At 38.8% G+C, this 25681-nt stretch overlaps 1 protein-coding gene across 12 annotated transcripts in view; it reads left to right on the forward strand.

Moving 5' to 3' along the window:
* The window catches only part of CLIP1 (CAP-Gly domain containing linker protein 1), a 73370-nt gene that overhangs the window by 38476 nt on the left and 9213 nt on the right, over positions 1 to 25681 (forward strand). For 5 of the 12 annotated variants that reach the window (XR_012663258.1, XM_075110687.1, XM_075110690.1 and 2 more), the window contains 13 exons: positions 2852 to 2956; positions 4472 to 5416; positions 6745 to 6861; positions 7860 to 7917; positions 8157 to 8240; positions 9272 to 9428; positions 10080 to 10245; positions 10337 to 10552; positions 11633 to 13918; positions 15161 to 15298; positions 16956 to 17062; positions 20234 to 20354; positions 25439 to 25491. Coding sequence is in view for 11 of the 12 variants with exons in the window: in XM_075110687.1 (XP_074966788.1) it covers positions 2852 to 2956; positions 4472 to 5416; positions 6745 to 6861; positions 7860 to 7917; positions 8157 to 8240; positions 9272 to 9428; positions 10080 to 10245; positions 10337 to 10552; positions 11633 to 13918; positions 15161 to 15298; positions 16956 to 17062; positions 20234 to 20354; positions 25439 to 25491 (4553 nt within the window). In the remaining variant the exon portion in view is untranslated. The remainder of the gene's footprint in view (positions 1 to 2851; positions 2957 to 4471; positions 5417 to 6744; positions 6862 to 7859; positions 7918 to 8156; positions 8241 to 9271; positions 9429 to 10079; positions 10246 to 10336; positions 10553 to 11632; positions 13919 to 15160; positions 15299 to 16955; positions 17063 to 20233; positions 20355 to 25438; positions 25492 to 25681) is intronic. The other 7 variants (XM_075110696.1, XM_075110697.1, XM_075110691.1 and 4 more) reach the window with 5 other exon arrangements.

The raw sequence follows: 25681 nt of genomic DNA on the forward strand, positions 1-25681 counted from the left end.
TTTTTTTTTCTTTTCTGTTTTTTTTTTAATCCAAGTTAAGGTTTACAATCAAATTCTTTTCTTCTTTTTGTAGTACTCTGCTCTTCTCAGTTTACTGTGCTCTGGGTTTCCTCGAAGAGAAACATAATCATTTAGACATTTCTCTCTGGATGATCAGGAGAGAAATTTGAGTGATTCAAAATTTTGCAGTGATTTTTACCTCAGGGAAACTGGAGCCTGTCCCTTGGAAATTAGACTTGTTTAAAGGATAATCCCTCATGCCCTGAAAGGGAAAAAAGGTGTCCAGCAAAGATTTCTGAAGGTTGGTTGGGGTTTTGTTGGTGGGTTGTTTTTTTTTTTAATTTTTGTTTCCATTTTGGTAGGATTTTAACTTACTCCCCTTTGTAATATGTAAGAGATGGGATTAAAACAAAGCCCCAGTAATCAGCGATAGTATATTCGATCTTTGCAGTAATAAGGCAATGTGTATAAAACTAATGATCAAAGTGTTTTGGGTTTTCTGTAGTATAGAAAAACTTAAGATAGCATATTTTGCGAAGTCATACAGGGAGAATTCTGCAACTATCAGATTTGGGGCTTCTTGGTTTTTAATAGATCCCGTTCGTGAATCAGAGCGAGGAAGGTATGAATATTCAATTTTCTAAAATAGATTACTTTGCAGACTTACAATTTTGTTGTGGAACAGAACTAATACTAACCTGTCTCAGAGAGGGGACTCAATTATAGCCATTTGTAAAATAGTGTTATTTTCCTTAGAATACTTAGTTCCATTTTCAAAGGCTGTGGGAGGCAAAAACAGTAATCAGTATTCTTGTGGAGTTTTTTTTTTTTCCCCTGTATACACTGAAGATCTTCCATTGATAGAGAAACAAACTTGTTACGGAATTTCAAAAAATAGACACATCTAAGAAGCAACTTTTAGTATTTGTGGATTTTTAGTATTTTGGATCTAATAACTACATAATAAAACAGCCAACTGTTTTCAGCCGGAAAAATGTTTTAAAAATTTAAAACACCAGATGTCTGCATGCTTTTGGGAAGCAACATAACTTGATCCTGTCAGAAGGAATATGGTGTTTGGAGGAGAAACGGCCTGAAGCAAAACAAGAGGCTCGCCATCCCACTTGCTCTGCAGAGACTACATAAGATCTTTAACTGCTGCGGCTGGTTTGGAGGCAGTACTAATCAGCTTGTCACTCCATAAATAACACAGTTCTGTAGGGATTTTTAAATATCATATTACAAAGATCAGAGAAGAAGCCACGTCCTGCCAGCTGGGCACACACTGCTGTGTTGTAGATTTGGAATTACTCACGTGTCTTCCTGCCTTTGGATCCTTTCCATCCAGGCTTCAGTGGGTAGCTGTTCAGGTTGCAGGACTCTCTTCTGTTAATAGTAGTTCACAGGGTTTGGGGTTACTGTGTTACTTTGTCCCACAGTAAATTAACTGCTGCAGTTAAGCTGTGTGGAGAACTTTAATCAAGACTGATGGATGGACCTTCTTTGGTTAATGAACACATCTTAGCCTACCCAGGCAGAACTTAATTCAGTCTTCTTCTGGGCATTGACCTTACTCTGGGTGTGGGCAAGCCCTGAAAAGTTGCTGGTTTTGGAAAAGACACTGTGAAGCAAGATAGAATTTCATAATCTTTTTAATTTGGATTGTCTGGTAAATTTAAACTCATGCTGGCCTATCAAGATTGACACAATACTCAAATCTCCGCACTTCAGAAATAAGCATGGCACCTGGTTCTTACCTCTTTATATTTCTTCTCGTTCCTCCCCCTCCCCCTGCCCCTTTTCCCCACTGCAGAGGTGCAGGTCAGATTTGAACTAGCTGCTGGACTTTACCTGCATCTCTCAAACTTCACGCTGTCTTGTGGGCCTCTGGAGTATCTGGATATTAAGCCAGAATATCCAATATTCTGTGTTCTTGCTAAAAATTCTGCTTACTGTAAGCAAAAGGCAGGGGATGCCTGCTCACTTAGTTTCATCTGCTTCTCTTTAGGAGCCTATTAGAATTACAAAGATCTTACATTTTTTTTTTTTTACTTACTTCCACATCTTCTTCAATGTATTTAGACTTCAGTGACTATAGAGCAACCGGACTGGTTCACTTTTTTACCCGGTTTTGGAGAATCTGACTTGTTGCTTGCTTCCTTCCAGAAGGAGGACGAAGGGGAGAAATGAGGAGGGTTCTGCACTTACAGACAACTATTTTCTTTCTATTTCTATTAAAATAATTCATACCATAGTGACAAATGAACCTTAATGTTCCCAGATCTTGGCCAAAAGAACCTTTATGGCCAGGACTTGAGATGCAGCTACTATCAGGGGGAAAAAAAAAGAAGTTAAAAAGTTTTGATTAGTTACATGAGCTTCAGTAGTGAATTTTTGTCCCCTTGTTAATAACAAAATAATTTACAAAATAAACCAAATACATTTAAAAAGTTAGTGGGAGGGCAAGGAAAGGCACTTATCTTCCTGTTAGAGCAGGTATAGATATATTATACACATATTTTTTTTACATAACTATTCTAATTTGTGCTGAAAACTTCATGTACTGATAAATAACTTCTACTTGGCTGCATGAAACTTTTTTGTTCATATTTCTTCGTTTGTGATTTCTTTTTTACCTTTTTAAAAATTTTTTTTACATGTCAGCCCATTTACACTTTCAGTCCATCTTTCTCATCCATAGCATTTCCCTGTTCATTTTATCCACTGCATCTTCTCTGCTCATCATTGGTAGAAGATTCTGGCAGCACGGCCTGCATGTGGCTCCCTCCTCTTGTGCTGGCATGTGATGGTGGCACCGTTGTGTTCTCTTCCTTTCCCTTTTTACTAACAGACGCAGACCAAACTGGAGCATGCCCGCATTAAGGAGCTTGAACAGAGCCTGCTCTTTGAAAAGACCAAAGCTGACAAACTCCAGAGGGAGTTAGAAGACACTAGGGTAATGGTTTTCACTATTTAAATAACAAGACTGATTTGTGTTGTGGAAGATTTCTGATGACACAGTCTGCTGGGTATAACACATGCTGAAACATACCCTTGCTCTTGCCACGATCAGTACCTGCTATAGATGTAGCTGGAACACTTCAAAAATCAGCATTAATTTTGAGCTTCAGTGTTGTGTGTACATATGCCTGTATATGTATACTCATTTCTCCAGAAGAATTCAGGTAAGATGTCTTAAACCTGCAAAATTAATACTTGAATCCAGGTCAAAAGTAGCAAATGGGACTGTGAATTGACATAAAGGAGAGTTCGGTGGTTCATTTTTAGAAGCAGCAAAGTTCATTAAATCCAAAAGAAGTAGGATTGACTGTGCCAATGCTTTTAACACAAACTTAGTATTTGGGGCTTGGTTTTTGAGGTCTTAAATAGTTGTTGTACTCCTTGCTTTGCTACATCATAGTTTGCAGTGGCTTTTTTGTTTGTTTGTTTTTTGTTTTTTGTTTTTTTTTCCCATGACATAATCTTTTCATGGATATCCCAGTAGCATTACTGATACTGTTGTCCCAAGTCAGAAGTCAGTAGACGTCAATTCTTAAGGAGAGATATAGATACATATATATAGATTTATATATATTCATGCTCACACATGCACCTTTTCTTGAAGTCAAGGTAGGGATGAATATTATAAAACCAAAAATGTACTCTATAATAAGTGCTTCTAAAAAGCAATTGCAGGTAAGTAATATCTTTTTCAGGATGTTGGTATAATAAGGAGGTTAAAACAGTAACTTCCTGATTAGAAATAATTGTGGTAACTTTGCCTGCTTTTCCATACCACAAGCTGCTTCAACAGTCAGTGAAAAGCTCAGATGTGAGGGCACTTTCTCAGAGAGAACAACAGAGTGGATATAGAAGGAGTTTCAAAGGATTTGTAGGCTAAAAATGTTTGTCTTTTTCTCTGACAGTCTCATAGTTGGCATGAGATTAATTTGGAAGCAATTGTTTCAACAAATAAAGACGTCAGGGTTCTCCTTTCTTTTTAAGTCTGCTTTAAAATGGTTCTAAGAAACATTTTGTTAAACACTGATAATATACGTGAGCATAGTTTGTAAGCTGTTTAGCAAGTTGTTGTTTCTAGATAACTTCAGAAAAAATGAATTTCAATAAATTCCACCTTTAGAAAGAATATAATATGCATGTAATACAAAGACGTGGACATTTTTCCTTTTTTTTAAAGCAATAATTTCACCTAAATGAAACAACAGTTAGTCTTGTTTCACAGCCGTCCATGTAAAAGCAGTATTTGCTTTTACTTAAGGTTTCTGTAGAATTTCCATAGAAATTGGAGTTAACAATGAAACTCAAAGGTATTCTAATCTAAAATGCTGATAAGAATACACTAATGATGTTAGTTTGCAACACTCGGTGTTTTCTTTTCACTGAGGCCTCAGTCTTTGTATTAAACATATCTTTTATAATTCTTTCTTTTCTTAAATGCTGTTAATCATAGGTGGCCACGGTATCGGAAAAATCTCGCATCATGGAACTAGAAAGAGATTTAGCGTTGCGGGTGAAGGAAGTAGCTGAGCTTCGAGGGAGATTAGAGTCTAGTAAACACATTGATGATGTGGACACTTCTCTTTCATTGTTACAAGAAATAAGTTCTTTGCAAGAAAGAATGGCAGCAGTTAGCAAAGAACATCAGAATGAGATGAATTCACTGAAAGAGAAGTTTGGAATTAGCGAAGAAGCATTGCAGAAAGAGGTTAAATCACTTTCCGCTTTAAATGAGAGAATGGCGAAAGAAAATGAATCCTTAAAAACTAAGCTTGATCATGCCAACAAGGAGAATTCAGATGTAATAGAGCTGTGGAAATCAAAGCTGGAATCTGCAATTGCCTCCCATCAACAAGCAATGGAAGAGCTAAAAGTTTCTTTCAGTAAAGGTGTAGGGGCTCAGACAGCAGAATTTGCAGAGTTAAAGACTCAGATTGAGAAGATCAAATTAGACTATGAAAATGAAATGTCAAATTTAAAACTGAAGCAGGAAAACGAAAAATCTCATCATTTAAAAGAGATTGAATCACTGAAAGCAAAGCTGTTGGCAGTCACAGAGGAGAAAGAGCAACACCTGGAAAGCCTGAAGACCAAACTGGAAAGTGTGGAAGATCAGCATCTAGTAGAAATGGAAGACACTTTAAACAAATTACAGGAAGCTGAAATAAAGGTAAAGGAGCTAGAGGTACTGCAAGCCAAGTACAATGAACAAACCAAAGTTATTGATAGTCTTACACCACAGATCAAAGCTGCTGAAGAAAAGCTTTTGGACCTTGCTGCACTTCAGAAAGCCAATTCTGAAGGTAAATTGGAAATCCAGAAACTTAGCAAGCAGCTTGAGGCAGCTGAGAAACAAATTCAGAATTTAGAAACTGAAAAGGTTGATGGAAATAGCAAGGTTTGTATCAACATCCATCCTTTTATTTTTAGTTTGTTTTTATTTTACATTTGTACAGTTCTCATCTGCTATAGCAAATACATCACAGAATAAGCTAGTCTTACTGAATATGTATCTTAGTACCATCTGAGGAGGTTTAGGGAAGTTGTAACTGGGTCATGTGTCTCAACAGGTTTTTAGTGCTCAGTCTGCACCACTAAGAAAAAGAAAAAAATACTTTCTGCACTTTCTTGCTGCAGGCTTTGGCATGCTTCTGCTAAAAGGTTTGTCTTATGGAATGGTTAGTTTGTCAGCTTATTTGGGAGAAGAATCCACACATCTTAAGTTTTTAACCTTTGGTGATAGAGGTGTTTGGATAAAGTGACTTGGGGCTCAGTGGAGAAATGTTTCCTCTGTATCTTCACTACCTTGCCTCTCATCAAACAATATGATGGAAGAGGCTATTAAAAACAAAAGAAAGCAAAAAGTTCCTGGTGGAACTTTTCTCTAAGACAAGGGTGTGCAGTGATGCTGTTAGGCACTGTTTCACAGCGTTTTTGAAGCACAAACTACAGTATGATACATTTTACCAAGATTTTTCTTGGTTTTGGATTAAATGTCTATTTGAAGTGGATAGCATGGCATTTGGTACTTGGAAGTTGTTTCGCCACTGCAGCTAGGAATAAAAGTGCTAAGATACCATTTCATTTTAGGGGTTCCTCCACATGCCCAATCCTTGCATGACCGGACGAGATATAGCTCTAATTGTAAGAGTAATGGGAAAGTAACTGGAAGTAGCTTTCCTAAGCCCTTCTCAGATGGTTCCATGATACTAGGTTTCTATGGACCCTTGACTATTTTTGAGGTCACACTGGATTTCTGTACTACCCCTGGGTGTGGTACAGAGCCTTTTGAAAAATTGCATCCCTGTATGTGTATTGGTCTGAACAGCCAATTGAAACATAAATGCTGAATTTATCAGATAAAGTTAAAACAGTAAAGAACCAAAACTACTAATTCAACTGATGCTTTAACTTTGTTTGGAAATTTTGAATGTACTCAGAAATGTCTGCCATTAAATAATGTTTTCACCATTAATTCCAAAAGAACTAAATTTTAATGATTTCAGATATATTCCAAGATGCAGTTAATACTGTGATGTAGTTATCAGTGGTAATCAGCATTGCTCAGTGAACACATTTCTTTTTTTTTCCTTCAGTTTCTTTTATTTTTCATCTTACAGTGGTTTTAATAGTATAGTTTTTTTCTTTCAGATTCAGCTTTTAATTTTCCTATTTTTTCATTCATGTTTGTAATTTTATTTTACTCCATTTCACCATCTTTGTTAGGCTAGTAATCTGGCCAAAGAACTGCAGGGCAAAGAGCAAAAACTTCTTGACCTTGAGAAAAACTTGAGTGCAGTAAATGAAGTTAAAGATTGTTTGGAAAAGGAACTTCAAGTTTTGGTGAGTAATACTCAAAAATTTTGACTTTATCCTTTGGATTTTGGTTTTCATGGTGAGTGTGTAATTGAAATCTGAGGATCACCCCCAACTGAGCCAAGCTATTTTACTCATGAGAAGGCGGCAAGGGTTCATGAATAATAGGATCCATGTCAGAATGAAGTGAGCATTTTACTCGAGGTCCATGTTACCAGGTGTTTTGTCTAAATAGAACTCATCTGTTTATGGATTTCAAATAAAATATTAGACCAAATCAAAAGCAGCATGTAGTTTAAATTTAGACTAATCGTTAAGAAACGTGTGGCCCTTTATTATAACTGTTGTACAAATTAATGCTATGCACGTGTATTACAAATGGGTTTTGAAGACCTTTTTTTCATCTGATTTCTCATTTTGCCAATTTAATTAAATTTGCAAGTATTCTATAGTTGGGTGGAATTTTCCTGAGAAAGTACACTGGAGTTAATAATAAAAGGACATCCTTTTAGGTTTTACTGTCCTTGTCATAAAAACTTTTCATGGCCATAGTGAATAGTTGAAGCTGGTGGAAGAGTCTTGCTTTTCTTCCTCAATATCCTCCCTTTCTTCACAGTCTAGCATCTCTTCATGCTGGTAAAGCTGGAAAACACTGGTATGAGATTGATCACAGTATTGCAGATGTCCCTGTGCAGCCTGTGAGCAGCATGGATAGCTTCTTGCATTGGGAAGCCCAGAAATCACATCATCTACGCAGGACTGTGGCTGCAGTTCTGTTGCTATGCTAGCCGATGGAGAAATTATTTTGAAAGTCTAAGGACTTGCTTGCAACTAAAGCAAGACAAAATCTTGCTTTATGTTGCTGAATATATCTATGCTAAACTGCAATTTGAAAACATCAGATCTGTTTATGATACGAGTGAAGAATGTTCAATTTTGTACTTGAAAAATACCTAAAATAAATTCAGTGGTTGAATTATACTCCTATTTCCAAACCTTACCTTAGGTTTTTATCCATTTTTCAGAAAGAAAAGTTTACTAGTGCAGCTGATGAAGCAGAAAACGTTCAACAAACTATGCAAGGTATGTCTGCTGCTAAACTAAACAAAGAAGTAGAAAGCTGCAGAAAATAAATGCTGCAAAATGAAAGGTTTTCTTTCCATGCAATTTTGAATTCACACCTGGTGGTACAGCAGTTTCAGCAGCTGTGGAAAGGACAGGTTTACTTGCAGCCTCTCATTAGGGTAATATACCTTGCAAGTAGGTGGAATTGTCTGCATCTAAGCAGTTACTAACTTTGTTTTCAAATTTTACTTGCGTAGAAACAATAAAAAAACTAAACCAAAAAGAAGAGCAGTTTGCACTCATGTCTTCGGAACTGGAACAGCTGAAGTCTAGTTTGACTGGTAAGGAAGTAATAAAATGGAACGTTTTGTAAAATGCATCAGCCTTGTGCTTTCGTATGCCTCCTGCTCAGCCAGCACATCGTAGTATGTACCGCTTTCACAAATGCATATGCCTCCGAAAGAAAGACTTTTGTCTAAGCAGAAAACAGCTTTGGTGGCACTGTGTATAGTGACACAGCAAGGGGGTGGTGGTGCTAGGGAAATAGTGCAGTAAGGCAGAAGATTTCAAGGCTGAGTGTATTCCAAATCAATAGTTGAATTCTTGTTTGACATTGCAACCAAATCATGCTGTGGTGATGGTCAGATACCAGACAAGGGCTGCAGGACCAGATTGAAGCATTACAAGTGTAAGGTAGTTAATTCACAAAACCTGTCCCTAAGTATTGTTTTCTTATTAAGGACATTTTAAAAAAAAGGTAGATTAGTCTGGTTGTCTACTTCTTATGTCATAGGAGGGAGTCTGGCTGTATCTTTCTAGTTGTACATCTCAATTTAAAACCAATGTAGAAAGAAATTAAGAATGATTGCATACCCTGTAAGCAAGCCTTCAAGGCATTATTGGGACTGTAAAAGTCATCCCAAGAGCTTCTTTTGCCCTTGGTGGCAGTGCCTGCCCTGGAATGAGTAATTTTTTCACTGTAGCTTCATGTTGCTTGCATTGTTTGTTTTCCACTTCTCTGCTAAACAGCTGGTGACTTGTCTTGCCTCTAAGATGTGTGTACCTCTCTTATTATATTGCTTGATTACCCTCTGATGTGAGTAGAGCTCGTATTCGCTTCTCGTGGCCTGAAGTGATACACTTCTGAAAGGAAGATTTCTTGACTAGCAGCTTTTTTACTATTTCTGAAGAGTTCTTAACCTTCTGCTACAGCTAACAGTTCAAAGGTCAAACAGTTGTAATTTTTAAGGAGTAATTTGCAAGCTCTGTAGCATTAATGTTTCTCTGTTTATAGTCATTTACTATCTTCTAGCTAGTCGGTGCATACCCTTTCTCTTAAATTTACTAGACTGCTAACCTTTGTCTTGCTCAGTGATGGAGAAGAAATTGAAGGAGCGAGAAGAGAGAGAACAGCAACTGATTGACGCTAAAGCCAAACTTGAAAATGATATTGCAGAGATCATGAAGTCTTCAGGAGACAGCTCTGCCCAGCTTACGAAAATGAATGATGAGCTCCGGTTAAAAGAAAGGTATTCCATCATTGTCAGAACACTTCCACATTAATTCTTTACTCCTGCACTCCCTGCTTCTCACCTTATCTTTTTGTAAATATCTGAACAAGATGCTCCTGAGTGTCGTATTGATATGACAAGTGAATTTATTCTGTCAAACTAAATTCATCAAAACAGTCTCCTTGGAGTTATTTGAAGAGCATCTAACATTTATGATTCTAAAATTCTTGTGTAACATGCTTCTCATTGTCCAGAGTAAATGAACATTTTCACAATCTAGACTGTTTTGTGATTGTGCTTCTTAATTATTTGATTACCTGATAAGCTTGGTTTATTAGGATGTATAAAAGACTTGGGTCACGTTTTTGACTAGCAAGAGAAAATATGTTTTGTTTCAAAAAAAAATTGTATGTAGCGTGGTGGTTCTTTACCTTTACAAAATCCCAGACTCAGGGCAAGGTAACTGGCAGCTGTGTTGCTCTGCATACAAGCAAGTGCTCCGTCTCACTTGTGTATATTTACTTTAGCAGAACATTCCCTATATTTTAAGTAGTTAAATCTCTTTCTAAATGCTTAGAGTATAGAACTTCAGCATAATTTAGTGTCTTTCATCTCGGTGCTTGTTGCGCTGTCAGCAAAAAATAATGTTCTTTTATTTGGTCTTTCTAGGCAGTTGGAGCAAATACAACTTGAGCTTACAAAGGCAAATGAAAAGGCTGTTCAGCTTCAGAAAAATGTGGAGCAGGCAACACAGAAAGCTGAGCAAAGTCAGCAAGAAACTCTCAAGATTCATCAAGCAGAACTGAATAATCTGCAGGATCAACTAGCAGACATGGTAAGAACTTTAAAAAGCACTAGCAAACTATGTGCAGGATATAGTACCACTGCTTCTTTAACTGTGTTACAATTGTTTTATCTTTTATTAGAAAAGGCAAATCGAGACTAGCCAAAATCAGTATAAGGATCTTCAGGCAAAGTATGAAAAAGAAACTTCTGAGATGATCACTAAACATGATACAGATATCAAAGGGTTTAAGCAGAACTTGCTGGATGCAGAAGAGGCACTGAAAATTGCACAAAAGAAAAACAATGAGTTAGAAACGCAGGCTGAGGAGCTGAAAAAGCAAGCAGAACAGGCCAAAGTATGTATACTTTGTTATTCTGCAAGTACTTTCAAGTTTAAATCTTTCTGTTTCAGCAAATCACTGAAATTATTTTTGCTTGGCTTCATCATTTCATAGTAAGATTTTTGCACTGTTGCTTTTTTGAGCTTTTCCAGGGTAGATTAATATTGGTTACAGAAGAGAAGCATACATGCCTAACTGGTTGTCTTCTCTAGATTACACAAGAATCCATGAAATATAGTTCATTCATGTTAATGTTTTATGTTCATAGATATCTGGCTCAGCACAATCAGTTGGAGCCAAATGTTGTTCTCTGGTTTTTTTAAATGCATGAATTTTAAATAGAATATGTTGTGAACTATTTCATTTAAAAGTTTAACTGAACTTTTAAACTGAAAAGTTTAACTGCTGAAATTTTGTTCTGTAGTATGATCCTGTCTTATGTGCAACTACTTAGTAGGTGGCTTGACTTCAGTAATTTTCTTTTTTTCCTCCTGTTTCTTTGACTTTGCTGTTTGGTTTCATTCCTTGTGTTATTTGCTATAATCTATAATAATGCTTTAGGAAACTATTTAGTGTATAAATTGGCACACAAGTTAGCTTTAAATGCACCACTGATGTGACGTTTTGCATTAAACAGGTTATGACTATGTTTTGGACAGAATCATGAGGACAATTAGCTATAGGAGGTGAATTTGAAAATTGGAAGTCAGTATCCAATATAACTCCCTGCATTTTAATTCACTTAGATTCTTATAAAATCATCCTGTGGCTCTTTTCTGAGTAATTCACATTCTGAAAATGTGTTGACAGTAGTTTTAAAAACAAGATGAAGTCTTGTGTGGAGGAACCTTCAAACCATTACTTTATTCTTCTTTTATTTAACAAGTTATAAGTTTTCCTGCAGGTGGTAGGTCATTACAAAATACCCATCGGTGGTGGCCGTCAGCAGCTGAATTCACACAGGGACTGTGTGTCAGTGTATACACTTTTTAAAAACTTAAATTACAATAGCTCCATTTGCCTTTAAACCACATTTCTCATTTGTATGCTTGACTTCATTTTTGTTTTCCCTTCTCCCTGACTTTATTTCTTTAGTCCTTAAGCTCTGTGTTAGCATCAGCCAGAAAAGAGATTGAACTAATATCAGACGAGATGAGGGGTTTGATATCAGAAAAAAAGACTCTGGCCCAGGAGGGGAATACTTTAAAATTAGAGAGAGATTCCTTGTTATCAAAACTTCTAGAACTGGAATCAAAGATTTTGTTAATGCAACGAGACCAAGAAGAACTTTGGACGATAAATGAAGAACTTAATTCAGAAAATAAAAAAATCCTAAAGCAGAAGGAAGAAGCTGAGGCCAAAAGCCAACAGGAAATGACAGAAAATGTAGCACTAATCTCTGAGAAAAGAATGCTACTCTCTGAAATAGAGGCAGCGCAGGCAGACCTTCTGATGGTAACTCAAGAAAATGATGCTCTCCGGTCTTCAGAGTCAGCCTTGCTCCAACAGCTGAAAGAACTTCAGGCCAACAAAGATGCCATGGATGTGGTATGTCAGAAACATATCAAAGAACGTGAAGAATTGGAGCATTATCAGAAGAAACTTTTGGAAGAGAGAGATGCAGTTGTTAAAGACAAAGATTATGTTATTCAGAAGCTGGAAAGTTCTTGTGAGGCCCTGGCCAGAGATCAAAGACAGCTACTGCAAGAAGTGTCAACTCTGACTGCAGAGAGAGATTCAGCCCTAGGTAAACACTCAGATCTTAAAAATACACATATAGCCTTAAAAAATGAAATGGACAGTCTATTGCAGACAAGTCAGAGACTGCAGGCTGAGAAGGAGATGCTTCTTAAAAGCATAGAAGAGCTGCGTGTGAGTTTAGACAATACGGTTAGTGCAAACCAAGCATTAAAAGTGGGAACGGAAGGGATGCAAACAGAACTCGAGACTAAACATAAAGAACTTAAAAAAGCGATGAAAGACAATATGCAGTTGAAGGATTCCCTTGCTAGTCTCTCTTGTCTTCTTGAGGAAATTAAAGCCTCAAGAGAGACATCCAATTCTGAACGTATTCAGTTACTTCAAGAGAAAGAGGCTCTTTTTTCATCTGAGCGAAGGCTTTTGGCTGAAAGGGAGGAACTTTTAAATGAAAATAAGGCAATTGCTGAAAAGCTTGCTAAAGCCACAGCAGATGCCATGCTTGCTGAGAAAGTCTTCACTGAGAAAATAAATGAACTGAACTTAGAAAAGGAATCTGTTTTTCGTAAGTCGTTGCAATTTGAAAAGCACAATGAAGCTCTTCTTCAAGAGAAGAATGAACTGGAGAGCAAATACTCGGAGCTTCTTGATGAAAGCAAGTCTTCTGCAAATGCAATTTCTGATATGAAGAGAGAACATGAACTGGATGTCTCAGCCAAGAGAGCTCTGACCCAAGAGAATACCACGCTCCAAGATTCCATTGAAGCCCTTAAGGAAGAACTAAGTAAGAAGACTCTAGAAAATCAAGAGCTAATAGCCTGTAAACGTGACCTTTCAGATCTTCTGAAAGAAGCCCAGGATGCCAAAAGAGCGTTAGAAAATGAACTGGCTGCTGTATCACATGCCAAGCAGGTCCTGTCATCCTCATTCAAGACCTGTTCCTCTGATAGGGAAATGCTGACCAGACAGAGGACTGAATTGCAAGATGAGTGTCGGAAACTAAATGGAGAGGTTGAGATTATGAAAGAAAACTTAACCATAGAAAAGGAAGCTAGAAAACTGGACAAGGAGTCGTTTTTGTTGGAGCGTATGGAACTTCAAAGCAACATAGGCTTCTTGGAGAAGGAGATAAAAGAGCTGAGAGAGAAAAATAAAGAATTGCTGACTGAGAAAGAACTTTTAGTTCAGGGGAAAGAAAAATCTGAAACTAAACTGGCAGAAATAATTAAGGAAAAAGAAACCCTCTGCGCAGAGACCGAGCAGCTCGCTTCCAGTATCGAACGACTGAAGAGTGACTTTGTTTCCTTGTCTAAATCAAAAGCAGAGCTCCAGGATTTGCACAGCTGTGTCTCCGAGAGGCTAGATGATCTTCAACACAGGTATGAGGTGACGGAGAAGGAGAGAATACAATTACTTCAGGAAAATGACAGCCTGCTCGCTGAACGGAAGAGTCTGGTCATCATTAAGGAAGAAATACTAAAAGAGAAGGAGAAATTCTCCAAGGATTGTTACAAACTGCACAAGGAAGTAGCACTTTTAGAACAAACTAATAGTGACCTCTCAGACAAATTGCTGGTGTCTCAGGGCAAAAATCAGATGCTGCAGGAGGAGATGAACAATCTGGCTTGGAAACTAAAGGAAATTGAGACTCTCCATGCCCAAACAGTAGTGCAAAAAACTGAGGTATTGAAACACATAGTTAAACAGTCAAGTACGGTTATACTAATAATGAGCACTAACCCAATGGTTTCCTCTCTGCACTTCATTGCACAATCAGCACTTCATCTCAGTATCAGCAGGCTGGAATTATGGTCTCTCTCTCTATATAGATATATTACTTCTTTTTTTTTCAAGTTGTAACTGTGAGTCTGAAAGACACTTTAATGTTATTTATAAAAAATATTTCTAAATATAAAAGCCTATGTTGTCGCTGAATGTTGCAAGAAAACAACGTAAACTGTGAATAAAAGGAAGCTTTGTTTCCTGAATCTGGTAGGAGAAACTGAGCAGCTCCCTCTGTTGAAGTACTCCGCAGCTTAAAAGCTAGAGTAGTAATAGATAAGGTTTTAGATTAGTTCTTTGTGCAACTTTATGTTAAATTACAACAAACTACAAATTTGAGTTACTCAAAACATAAAACAACGTACTGCTTCTGTAAATGTAATTGGATAAAAAGCAGCGTACGAGAACCGTTTAAATTTACGTTATAGGACTTTCGGTCTGTTAAAGACATTGGCAATTCTGGTGTTCTTTTTATTCACAGAAGTTTTTTGTATTCACCACCAACAAATTCTGTGAAGCATTTTGAATTTCAGTTTGTGTGGCTTGAAGCCCATAAAATCACTTGGAATACAAATTGTAATCAAGATATCCTACAGGAATGTTTTATACATACCATGGTATTCTAATATTCTTGTGAAGTATTTCCTTTTACGAGGGCATAATGAACAACACTGAAATAATGTGATAATTGGCTTTATCTCCTATTTAATTTTTAATTATTTTCCAAATTTTAACAGCTTTTTATAATTCGACATTTTCTGAAAATAGAGCAGTCTGTTGGAAGTGAATATCTGTTGAACTACTACTGTCTAAAGTCATTAGAAGTCTAAGAGAAATCACAGTGGTGGTAATTAGAAATCTGGGAATTAAAAAAGAAGTGGGCTTCCTTGGTGGTGACACAAGCATGGGGTTATGACCTGTTTCTGCATGGAATCCAATCTTCTCATGTCCATTTATAATGATACTTTATGCAGCTTCAAAATGCAAATAAATCCCCAGTTGAAGTCCTTATTTAATTGACAAGCAGCTGGCAAACTGTGGAGCTGTGCATAAAGTATTGTGGTCCGTCTTTTGCTTTCAGAGGTCCCTTTGGTAATACTTTTGTCTTTTTCCCCACCCCTCCCCACCTACTTTTACATACAGGCTGCCAAAATGGCAGAAGATGTTTTCCAGGCTGTGGAGAAGGTGACCAAAGAGAAGGATGCCATTCACAAAGAAAAGATTGAAACTTTGGCCTCTTTGGAGAACTCTAGGCAGGCAAACGAGAAGCTGCAGAATGAAGTAATCCACATTTAAATGCTTTTATATGAAAAGTTTTGCTTAGTTTGTAAGGAACAACTATTGAATTTCAGAGAATTAGATTACACAAGAGTGGATTTGCTCATTTTCACACCACAATACTCAGTCCTGACTGCCTTGTGAAGACTTACTAGATGTGCGCACATTGATGGAACATCTAGGTGCTTTATATAGCCATAAGACCTATGGTTGTTTGTACTTTGCATGTGGTTTCAAATAATGCATGGCATATAAAGTCACATCCCTTAAATCTTGGTGCAGCAACAGAGAAAATTATCTTATGTAATAGGAGTTGTGGATGCTACAGCAGGTTTTGCAGATCATGGAGTGTGACCACTCCGTGACCACTTCAATACCCTGGTTTCAAGTATGGGGTGCAACTTCACGTTGCAATGAAGTGCTACAGAGCGCTGAGTAACAGCGCTCCTAATCCACAGCGGTTATTGCTCCAGTTGTCGCCTATAAAGCACTCCTTGTTCTGTGCATCCCCTTTGCGGTCTTGACATGTAGTGTTGTCATATCTTCTTTCTTCTACTTTTCTGTTAATCAGAATTGTGGTCTGACAAGGTACAAATGTTGCTGAGCTGTGCGCTATACAAATACATGAGCACAATGGTCCCAAAGAACTTCACAGTCCAACGTGTACAGCAGTTCCTCTAGGCACCCGTTGTCAGTCTCTGTCCTCCCACCACTTTGTGATACTTAAGGGTTTGAAGGAGGGAAAAATGTCCTCACTAATGTTTTTCACACATTTTTGCCCCAGAGCATCCAGTCTAACACTGAACTGGCATCATCTCTGCAGATCTTGAGATCTGCAGGCCTCTTTTCGATGGCTCTTTTATCTGTTGCAGCTCCCCTAATAATGGGTTGTGAACAGCTGGGCTAACCTAAATGCCACAGCTTGTCCTGTAACAGTAATGATTTCCAATGAGATCTGATGACTGGAGAATTAAAAGTGGTGACGTTAATAATGGCAGGGGTTCACTTTCTGGATTAAAAAACCAAAAATAATCCACAGGCTCCTGTAATGCCATGAGAATGGCTGAAGATTATCTGTTATGTAATATAATGTGTTGCTGAATGCGAACAAATAAGGTTTGCAAGCTTGGGGTGTTTACGTGGTAGATGCAAGCTCAGTAAATAGATATACAGCGATTTGTCCCATACAACAAGATCTCTGAAAGGAATTCATTTCTTATGGTTGCAAGCACAACATTCAGCCTACCGTTTCTCAGAAATTAAGGTATGGTAAAGCAGAAATTTTTATCAGTTAACTTAGAGGAATACAAGTCAAGGGAACAGCTAATTTTAGCAACAAGCATTGAATTTAAAAAGTGCTGTATCTTGCGTTGGAGCTTTACCTTTTATATCAGGGTATATACATCAGATTACTGTAAGCTGCTCTTCAATGGACTTTGAATTCTTTGTGCTGCTTGACTTGAATGCAGAAAGCCTCATAACATTTTTGGTTAGACAAATGCTTCTCAGTACAAACAGACTGAATTAATTTAAGGACTAAAGATGAAGAGGTGGAGCAGCTCTGCTGAGGCCCTTATTTTGCTCAATATCTTTTCTGAGTTCTATACCTAAGAACTGTATAGTGTCATTAGTGTAATGAGGTTTTTTCCCCCTCTTTAAGTTGGACATGCTTAAACAAAACAACCTGAGAAATGAAGAGGAACTTAGTAAATCAAAAGAGCTTCTAAATCTGGAGAACAAGAAGGTGGAAGAACTTAAGAAAGAATTGTAAGTATTTCAATGTTAAATCTGTTAAACCATTCCTTTGTAGTTACATTTACCTTTAATTTTTTCAAAAAATTGTCTTTCAGTACCTCTCCGGTATCCTCACTTACAAAGCAGATACTAGATCAAACTTAAATATTTGGGTGGCATGTATAAAACCTGAAATCAGAATGTTGCTCCTAAATTGCTGAAGGGTATTGAGGCAAATCCTTCACTCCAAGCAGTTTGAAATAATTTGTTGGAAGAAGTACAGAGTTCTGCCACCCGAGGGCACTAGATTATTTTAAAAGCTTTATAATAAAAGAAATTCTGTTTGGATTTAATGACAAGTACACTTAGAGTGTGAAGTAGCTTTAAGTGCCTTTGTTTATAGAAAATCTGGTTCTCAGTTTATTTTTCACTGACGGTTTTATCCAGTTTATTCCTGTTGCCCCACTATGCATTAATTTTCTAACTGGTACCTTATAAGTGCTATACGTAGTATGTAAAACCTACAGTTAATTGCTTATAATTTGAAATGCTTCATTTGAGAAACTACCCATTAGGTACTACAAACTAACGATCATACGCAAAGAAATTAACTGCCAAGCTTCTGATATAAAGTCATTTGCCCTGGGGAATCTCATTGTATCAAAGCTTTTGCTGTGCCATTGTGAATCAAAATCCTAGCTGTTGCTACGCTGCAGTAGCTGCATGTCCCGCGACTTTCTGAGCTGTAATGTATTAAATCACGAATCTCTGTTCCCACCTGCACTCAGAGAAGAATTTCTTGACTCTTGGAGTGAGCGCTGGAATCTGGAGTGATATTTAAGAGCAGCTTTGGCTAATTATTATTCTCGTTATACCCATAAGTCATTTTGTGACAATTCTTAACGGCTGCTCTGAGGTGAAGACAGGACACCCAGGAAATCAGCACACAGAATTAATACTAAGTTTCTCTATGACTGACAGGTTTTGCTGCTGTCTTTTAAAAACCTGCACGCTTGTACAGACAGCAGCCTCCTTTGAGAAAGGCAGGATTTCATTCCGTGAGCAATTCCTACCTGCCTCAGTACTCATGGGAAATGCCAAAGCAAAATAATTATTTCCAGACCAGTTGCTCTAATGCTACAACAGCAAGGGGCTAGCAGACTCTGGTATCATGGAAAGACAAAATATATTAGACTGTAATTTGTCAAGCAGAGTTATTTATAGAAGATACGAAGATTGAAGATCTTCAGCACTGAAAGGTGTTCTCATCATCCTGATCACTTTCTGGGTTTTTTAATTATTTTTTTTTTCCCCTTAAGGTTAATCTTAGTCATAGGCGATTGCTGACTGTAGTCTCTAATCATCAGTGGTATGACACATTATGGATAAGTGGAAGCTTGTGTAGTTGTTTTTTAATTGATCTTTACTGTCATAATTATTTTGTGTGTTGCCTTGTTTTAGTCTGAGTAAGGAATTTGCTTGATAATAGGCATTTCTTGATCAGCAGTAACGTGGGTAGAGAGAACACCTCTGAGAGGTCAGCTGATGGAGGTAGTGCCCTCGTCTTTGCGAAGGAGAGGAGAGGGGAAATTTTGCCCACAGGAGCTGTGACTGTAGGTGGGGACATGCCGCTGCCTGGAGAGCAGTGCCTTTTGGAGGTGGGAGGATGTTACAGTGACATTGGTGGCCTTTGTGAAAGAGCCTTCCGTGTGAAACCAGGGTGAGGAAAAGCAGGAATACTGGCTGCGTGTTGTGTATTCGTGTAGTGCCGCATACATCGAGTGCACTTGCAGCTATCAGTTTAAAGTTCCTTGGCACTAAACGCAGGGGAGCATTTCACACAAACTGACCCCAGCGTTTCGTGTGATTTTTTTTTTTTTTTTTTTAATAATGCCCTGAATTTACACTTTAATGCCAAAAGCAGAAAGAGGAGAACTGGTTAGTGCTGCAGATCAGCAAACAGTCGTGGTTAAAAATAGGTATGTTCCTGCATCAGCAAGTAGATTCATACCATGATAATTTGAATGGATGCTCAGTGAGGTGAGCTAGCCTGTTTAATCCAGTCTAGGTGGATCGGACTGGAAATCGGTCAAGGTGAGACCAGATAGAAGAAATGGTTGGAAAATCTTAGTCATATTATGTGCTGAACTCGAAAAGTAAATCAGACTTCCTTTACGTTTAAATGTGCCCAATAATAGACCACAAAGTCCTTGTATTTTGAAGAGTTTGAGTAAGTTTCTGACCTAGGGGTTCTTCTGCCTCCCACAGTCATAAAAGTATTTTTAATATTCCAGTCAGGGTTTAACTCTGTGTAACATTGGCACATGGGAGTACTGTTTTGTCTTCATGAAAAGGAATCTCACAGTCATAAAAATTACTGTTTAATGAAATGAAGCCTATCTTTTTTATTTTTTGAAAGATATTGTCAAATCTTATAACACCTTGCATTAGCCACTTGTGTTACAGGCAGGCATGCAAAATATTTTTTTTTTCAAAAATTTCTTGCAAACTTACTTTAAGGAAACCATACGTACTAGTAGCAACACAGGCCGATGAACCCTGCAAATCCATTTTTTTCTTCAGCTTTTGTTTTGTCTTGTTTTCAGCCTTGTGTCTGTTACAATAATGGAATAGATTAGATACTTTCCTCTTTTGCCTCCTGTGATCTTGCACATTCTTATATGTTTGGATATCAGACCTTGTAGGGAGTATATACAGAAGTGGAACTAAGTGCTTCCCCCCCTTCTTTTTTTTTTTTTTTTTGGGGGGGGGGCCTGTATTTCATTTTTTCCTTTTTTTTTTTTTTAAACAATTCTCAGGTTTTACTTCTGGCTGCAGAGTTCACTTCTGAGGAAGTCTAGGCTATAACCCTTACCAACACTCTTGTCAAACCCTACCCTGTGTTTCTAAACCCAAGCATGTGCTAACCATGCAGAACTAGCGCGCAGAACTAGCAGTCTGAGCTCACCCTCCATTTCTTTGAGTATCTGATACATTTAAAGGAAAAGGAGTTTTGTGCTGCCATTGCTTTTCAGGGTTAAACCTATCCCTGTGCCTCTGAGGTATAGATTGTCACCTTTATTATAGAACCCATTAGACACGTGACCTAGATGTATTTTTCCAAGCTGTGAAGCTGAATCTCTCCCACAGTTTTTGCTTGCCTCTCTAGTTCCTATGGTAACGATGCACTCTCTGTCCTCGCAGCGAAGCGCTGAAGCTGGCAGCAGCTCAGAAGTCCCAGCAGCTTGCAGCTTTGCAAGAGGAGAACGTGAAACTTGCCGAGGAGCTGGGCAGGAGCAGGGACGAAATCACGAGTCATCAGAAGGTAGAGTGGCCGGACCGTTTCCTGACCTGTGGTGAAAGTGCTGTGCATGCTGTTTCCACTGATGCCTGGGTGACGTTGCACTGCATGTTTGTGCTTGAAAGATGAGTTGTTCTGAGAATGTTTTACAATAAATTTGGAAGCCACCTGCATTGGGAGGTTAGAACTGCAGGCTAACAGAAGGTTGCATAACCCGTGAAGGATACTTAGGAGGCTTGGGAGTAAGCATAAATTAAATATGCTTTAGCCAAATGTATTAACAGACACTTGCTATTTCTGTTGGGAGTAATTTTGTTATACAACTGTGGAAATCTCCTTCTACCCAGTACTAAGGAAATCTAGCTATTTAATTCTCCTCCTTGTTCCTGCTCTCCCTTCCCACTAAAACAAAAAAGAGTATTTAGGATATATTTCAGAATACTATTTAAAACTACTTGGTCAGACTGTCTCTTAAAAGCCCTATGCACGTGTATGCTTGCTTAAACTTCATACTGTGCATGTACATGGACAGTGCTGCAGCCAGGTAGTGGGTATTGGAGGACTAGAATCAATGTAGGATGTTCTTCTGGTGGTGGTTTATAGGGGAGAAAAAGACTCTTGAATTTTTTATCTTTTTTTTTTTACTATTACAGTTGGACATGTTGTTGGAATCTTAAAGTATAAGCTTAGTTACACACCATTTAACACTGGTACTTGCCAAAAGATAAATCAGATTTACAGCTATAAATATGGTGGGTTTAGTTCTTGTGGAGCTGTTCCAGTGACAGCCCACACCACGAAGACATCTTTGGAAGACCCCGTCCAAAAGCAAGAACATAGAAGACATGGGTTTATAGGTTGCCTTTCTGAGACAGGACTTGTGCAGAAGAGGGGTCTGCCTGTTCCCAGGGACAGTGGAACAGATCTCTTCTGTCCTGCAACAAAGCCTAATATTTTTAAAGCCAAGAGGCTGACTTTTCCCCAGGGGTCCTGTTCAGAACAACTGAGGATGGGTGACTACAGATCTGGCCAGTTTCTAAATCCTTTTGGCTGCTGACAGGAGTAATGCACAAGCTCCTTCATCCTAAAGAGCCTTTGGAGATGATTAATGAGAGTCCCAGACGTGTGGGCTCAACCACTGACTCATGCTGCATCTGAGTAGTGGTGTGGTAAGAGAATGCTGTCATCCTAAACAGCCAGTGGGAGCTCTGCTCCCCACTCCCACAGCTTTTCTTAAATTATTTCAGAATCTTTGAGGCAACCTGTTATTTTCAGAAAGAGTTGTAACTTGAGAAGTATTTGGCAACATTGGTCAAATCTTTCTGCCTATCGCGTGTAGCCAGAGTTGATATACAGAAAGTCCCCAAGGGAAGGGACCCATCAACCCACAAGGCGTAGGCTGGCAGTGGTCACTGCAGTCTCAGTCCACGGCCTCTGTTGTTTCCAGACCCCCTTGTAAAGGAGTCCTGCTGTCTGCATCCTGCCTGCTGTGGATCTGTCATCAGGGATCCTTCTCTCGTTGCCAGGATAGACAGCTGTAATCTGTGAAGCACAGGCATTAGTTGCTCATCGTGCAAACTGGAATATTCTCAGTTCGCTTGCACCATAGCCTTTTCAGCCCCTGAGTAGATGGCTCTGAGATCAGAGATTTAGAAGACCTGCTAGAGCTCTGGGAGCTCTGTTGTGTCAAAAGGAACAAAGGCAAAATGGTGTAATTTAAAATGCAGGTTTCCTTCCAAGTGTCACGAGTGCAGCTCTTCTCAGTTCATCATTGTTCAGGTCTTGTTAGTGAAACGTGCAGTCTACCTGCCCAGAACTGTGTATTTCCTGGTTACTCGGAAGTAGAGGCAGATGTTCTCCTAAAAAGCATTCCCTGTCTCATCTGGAGCATGTCAAGTACTAACCATCCTTTTCATTCTGATAGAAAGCTGCTGTTATCCTGAGGAACGGGACTTTTTTTGTGTTTCCTGCAGAACCTGAACTTACAGTCCCCTCATTCTACCCCTGACTCTGCTGAGTTCTCTTAATGAAATGGCAACAAAACCAGCTGGCCTTGAGGATTCTTGCATGGATGGGCTAGCACAGTCTCACTGATCCCGCCACCACTTCTACCTTGCGGTCACTTGGGTGAATGTACACCATGTGTAGGCACCAAGCTGCAGCATGTCTTGGGTTTCCTTGGCTCAGGCTGTCGGTGGGGAGTGAAAAAAAATGTTACTATGAAGAATTACTCATTAGATTTTAGAGAACAAGTGTCCGTGGTGGCAATGAAGAGGTCTAATGCAGAGCAGGATTGCTCATGGAGCTGCACTTTATGCAGTGGGTACTGAAAAATTGGACAGTAAGGAGGAAAGCAGTGCTTCAGTCTGTATGAGTTTCTGTGCATGTGCCTATTAAAATGCATTAAGAAAGGTAGCAAGCATATGTTTTCAGTATTTTGAGCAGTCGCTATGGTAACTATATAAATTCTAGCAAGTGTGTTAGTCAATTGGGTTAGTGAATCTGTGGCTGCATGTGACACACTTTGCAAAATTAATGAGTACTTTTTCATGAATGATTTATCCTGACATCTAAAGGGTAAAGTGTCTTATACGAAAGATGCTGAGGGGTGCTTTTCTGTATTGATCCATAAATAATTAGCTGTTTGTAATTAGTTAAAGATTCACATTCAGATAGATACTGAGCTCAGGGAACTTTGCTGGCTTCAAATTATTTGTTGTGGCATTTTGGGAGTCTCAGACCAGCCCAGGCATTTTAACTTCCTTGGAAAAAGTGTAGAAATATCTACTAGCTCAGCTGGTCCATCTTTTATTAAAGGTATGTGAGATGTCTGCTCTGAGGCTAATGACAGTGAGCGGATTGCTGGAGAAATATTGATGAGAGAAGGGGTGTCCATTCTCCTTTTCTCCACAAAGTTGCTCAAGGCTTGACCCCTGACTTAGTGCAGCTGCAACAGGGGTTTAGAAGCTGCACAGCTCCCCTAACACATTTTCGATGACTTTTCACTCTTAAGTCCACTTCTAGCTTGGTCTGTACAAAAATCACTCATATCTGCACAGCCAACCAGGGAACTAAAAGGGAAGAGAGATGCAGGGTTTCTGCTCACGGTCTTGCAGCATTCCACAAATGTTGAAGGATTTTCTGACTTGAACAGGCACCGCAATCTTTTCCTAAAAGAAACCCATAAAAAAGTGGGGTGTGTTTGGGGTGGTGAGGGGGGAGAGCATCAGGGAGCTCTGTGGGCACGGCCTCTGGGTAGCAAAGGGTAAATAATGTCAGTATGAGGTTTTTCCAATTGCAAGTGGCAGTCAGGAGCGTAAGCACCAGAAAGGTTAAGATGGCATACAGGTGAGTGAAACAAAGTGATTTGTTTGTGGAACGTGGCCAGATTAATGCTGTACGGTGCGACCGTAGAGAAATGCTAGTGCTGGTAGAGGAAAAGTGGTCCAAAAAACCAGCTGGAAATTGTGATGCACAAGAGGTCGCAATGTGAGTCTGAGGGAGGAGAGGGGCCATATAGAACACATGTCTGAGGGGGGTCTGGAGAGGTGCAGCTCACTGGGATTTACGAGTGAAACATTTATCAGGATTTTCATATTCTTTTTCCTTCTTTTTTTTGTCATCAGGCTGTACAGACATAAGGAGTTCATATAGGCTGCCTCTGAGTGGGAAGCAGGCAAAAATTCTCAGAAGCAGGGGGTATACTTTGTGCTGCTAGTGAAATTGCTGGGTTTGACTTGCCTGCAGGAAAAATTTGGCCATACCCCCATAGTACTTTGGCTACCCAAGGTCTTACTATGATCACTTTCCTTGAGAGAGATGTTTTGGTTTTCTTTGGCTTCTTAATATAAGTCTGTCTATACCCTTCTAGTATCTATTTTTTGTATCAGTAAAGTTGTCTGATTAAGCCCCAGCAAATGATACCAATTAATCTTAAACCTGGAAGGCTTAACAGCACTGTAGTACCTGAAAGGAGAATGTAAGCTGTCAGAAAATATGGAGGAGACAGTTTATCTAGGTGAGCTGCATTTAGCCTAGTCTTAGAGGCTCCAGACAGACAATCTTCCTTTTCATCAGAACTTGCTTAATGCTTTCTGTACCTGTCTGTGCCAAAGCTGAATGACTGCAAAGCACTGATGGTATTTAGTCAGTAAGAGGCTATTTGCTGTTCTTCCTGGGGCTCTGGGGTTGCCATTATAAATGCATGTATTGCTAACCTTGGGGATGAACCCCGAAAGCTTGTGAAATCTAAACAGAGATTGTGTTCACGTCAAGGCACTGGTAGTTGCCACTATAAGCAGTTTGGTAGAGTAGTAATTGCTGACTTTGGCCACTGAGTAAGAAGAAAGGAAGACATGGTGAAAAATAATTAATTGGCCTGAAAAATACTTAATTCCTTAACCGTATCAGAAATTCACTTACCCCAGTGTATCTTCTGTGGTGGGGCTTTACAGTTTTGCTGTTGAACAAATTATGGTTGGTTGTTCTGTTTCTCTTTTCCTAAACCTACCTGTGCCTGTCAGTTTGGACCGCAAGAACATGCGGCAACAATATTTTCAGTTGAAGGCCTTACTAGTTATGAGGGCTTAAGGTGGCCCCGTCAAGTTCCAGGTTCAGGATGCAGTAACAGACACCGGACCAACAGCTTTAGGGATCAATAATTTATCTCTAAATAATGGTACAGGAACAAATATGGATCAGTAGTACAATTATCCAGGTCAAACCAACAGCAAATCCAGTAATTCGCCAATATGGGGCTAAACATAATAGCCAGGCGCAGAAAGGCTTATGATTCTGTTTGGTGGGGAGGGGGGTGGGGGTGGAAATACTGTGTAAGGCAATACTAGCCTCACACCTCTCTTGTGTGCACGGGACACCCAAGTACTATATAAAGCAGTAATGCCCCTCACTCACTCATACACTTGGTCACGGAACAATTTGTGTTCGTGCGTGTGCGTTGTCCTAGTAGAAAATCGATTACTTTGAGGATTTTAGCCTCTGTAGCCTCTCCCATGTTTGTTTTATGATGATAATGATGCTCTGATACATTATACTAAGGAAACAATCTTTAGTGTACTAACTGTAGTCTTTTTGTACTTGTGTTTTAGCTGGAAGAGGAGAGATCAGTACTCAATAACCAGTTATTAGAAATGAAAAAGAGGTAAGTTGTTTTCTCTGATGTGCGTTTAACTGTACAGTCCTACAGAAAACTTCAGAAAACAGAATACAAAAACAGTGCTAAGAAAGCAGTTCTTTTCTGTTGTATCATAGTTAAAAGTCCTGAGGTTGTTATGCAGATTGGCTTACAGATTATACCTTCCCCATTTTCTGTATTAATAGTGAGAAGGAAA

The sequence above is a fragment of the Phalacrocorax aristotelis genome, chromosome 15 (genome assembly GCF_949628215.1).
Source record: "Phalacrocorax aristotelis chromosome 15, bGulAri2.1, whole genome shotgun sequence".
NCBI lineage: Eukaryota > Metazoa > Chordata > Aves > Suliformes > Phalacrocoracidae > Phalacrocorax > Phalacrocorax aristotelis.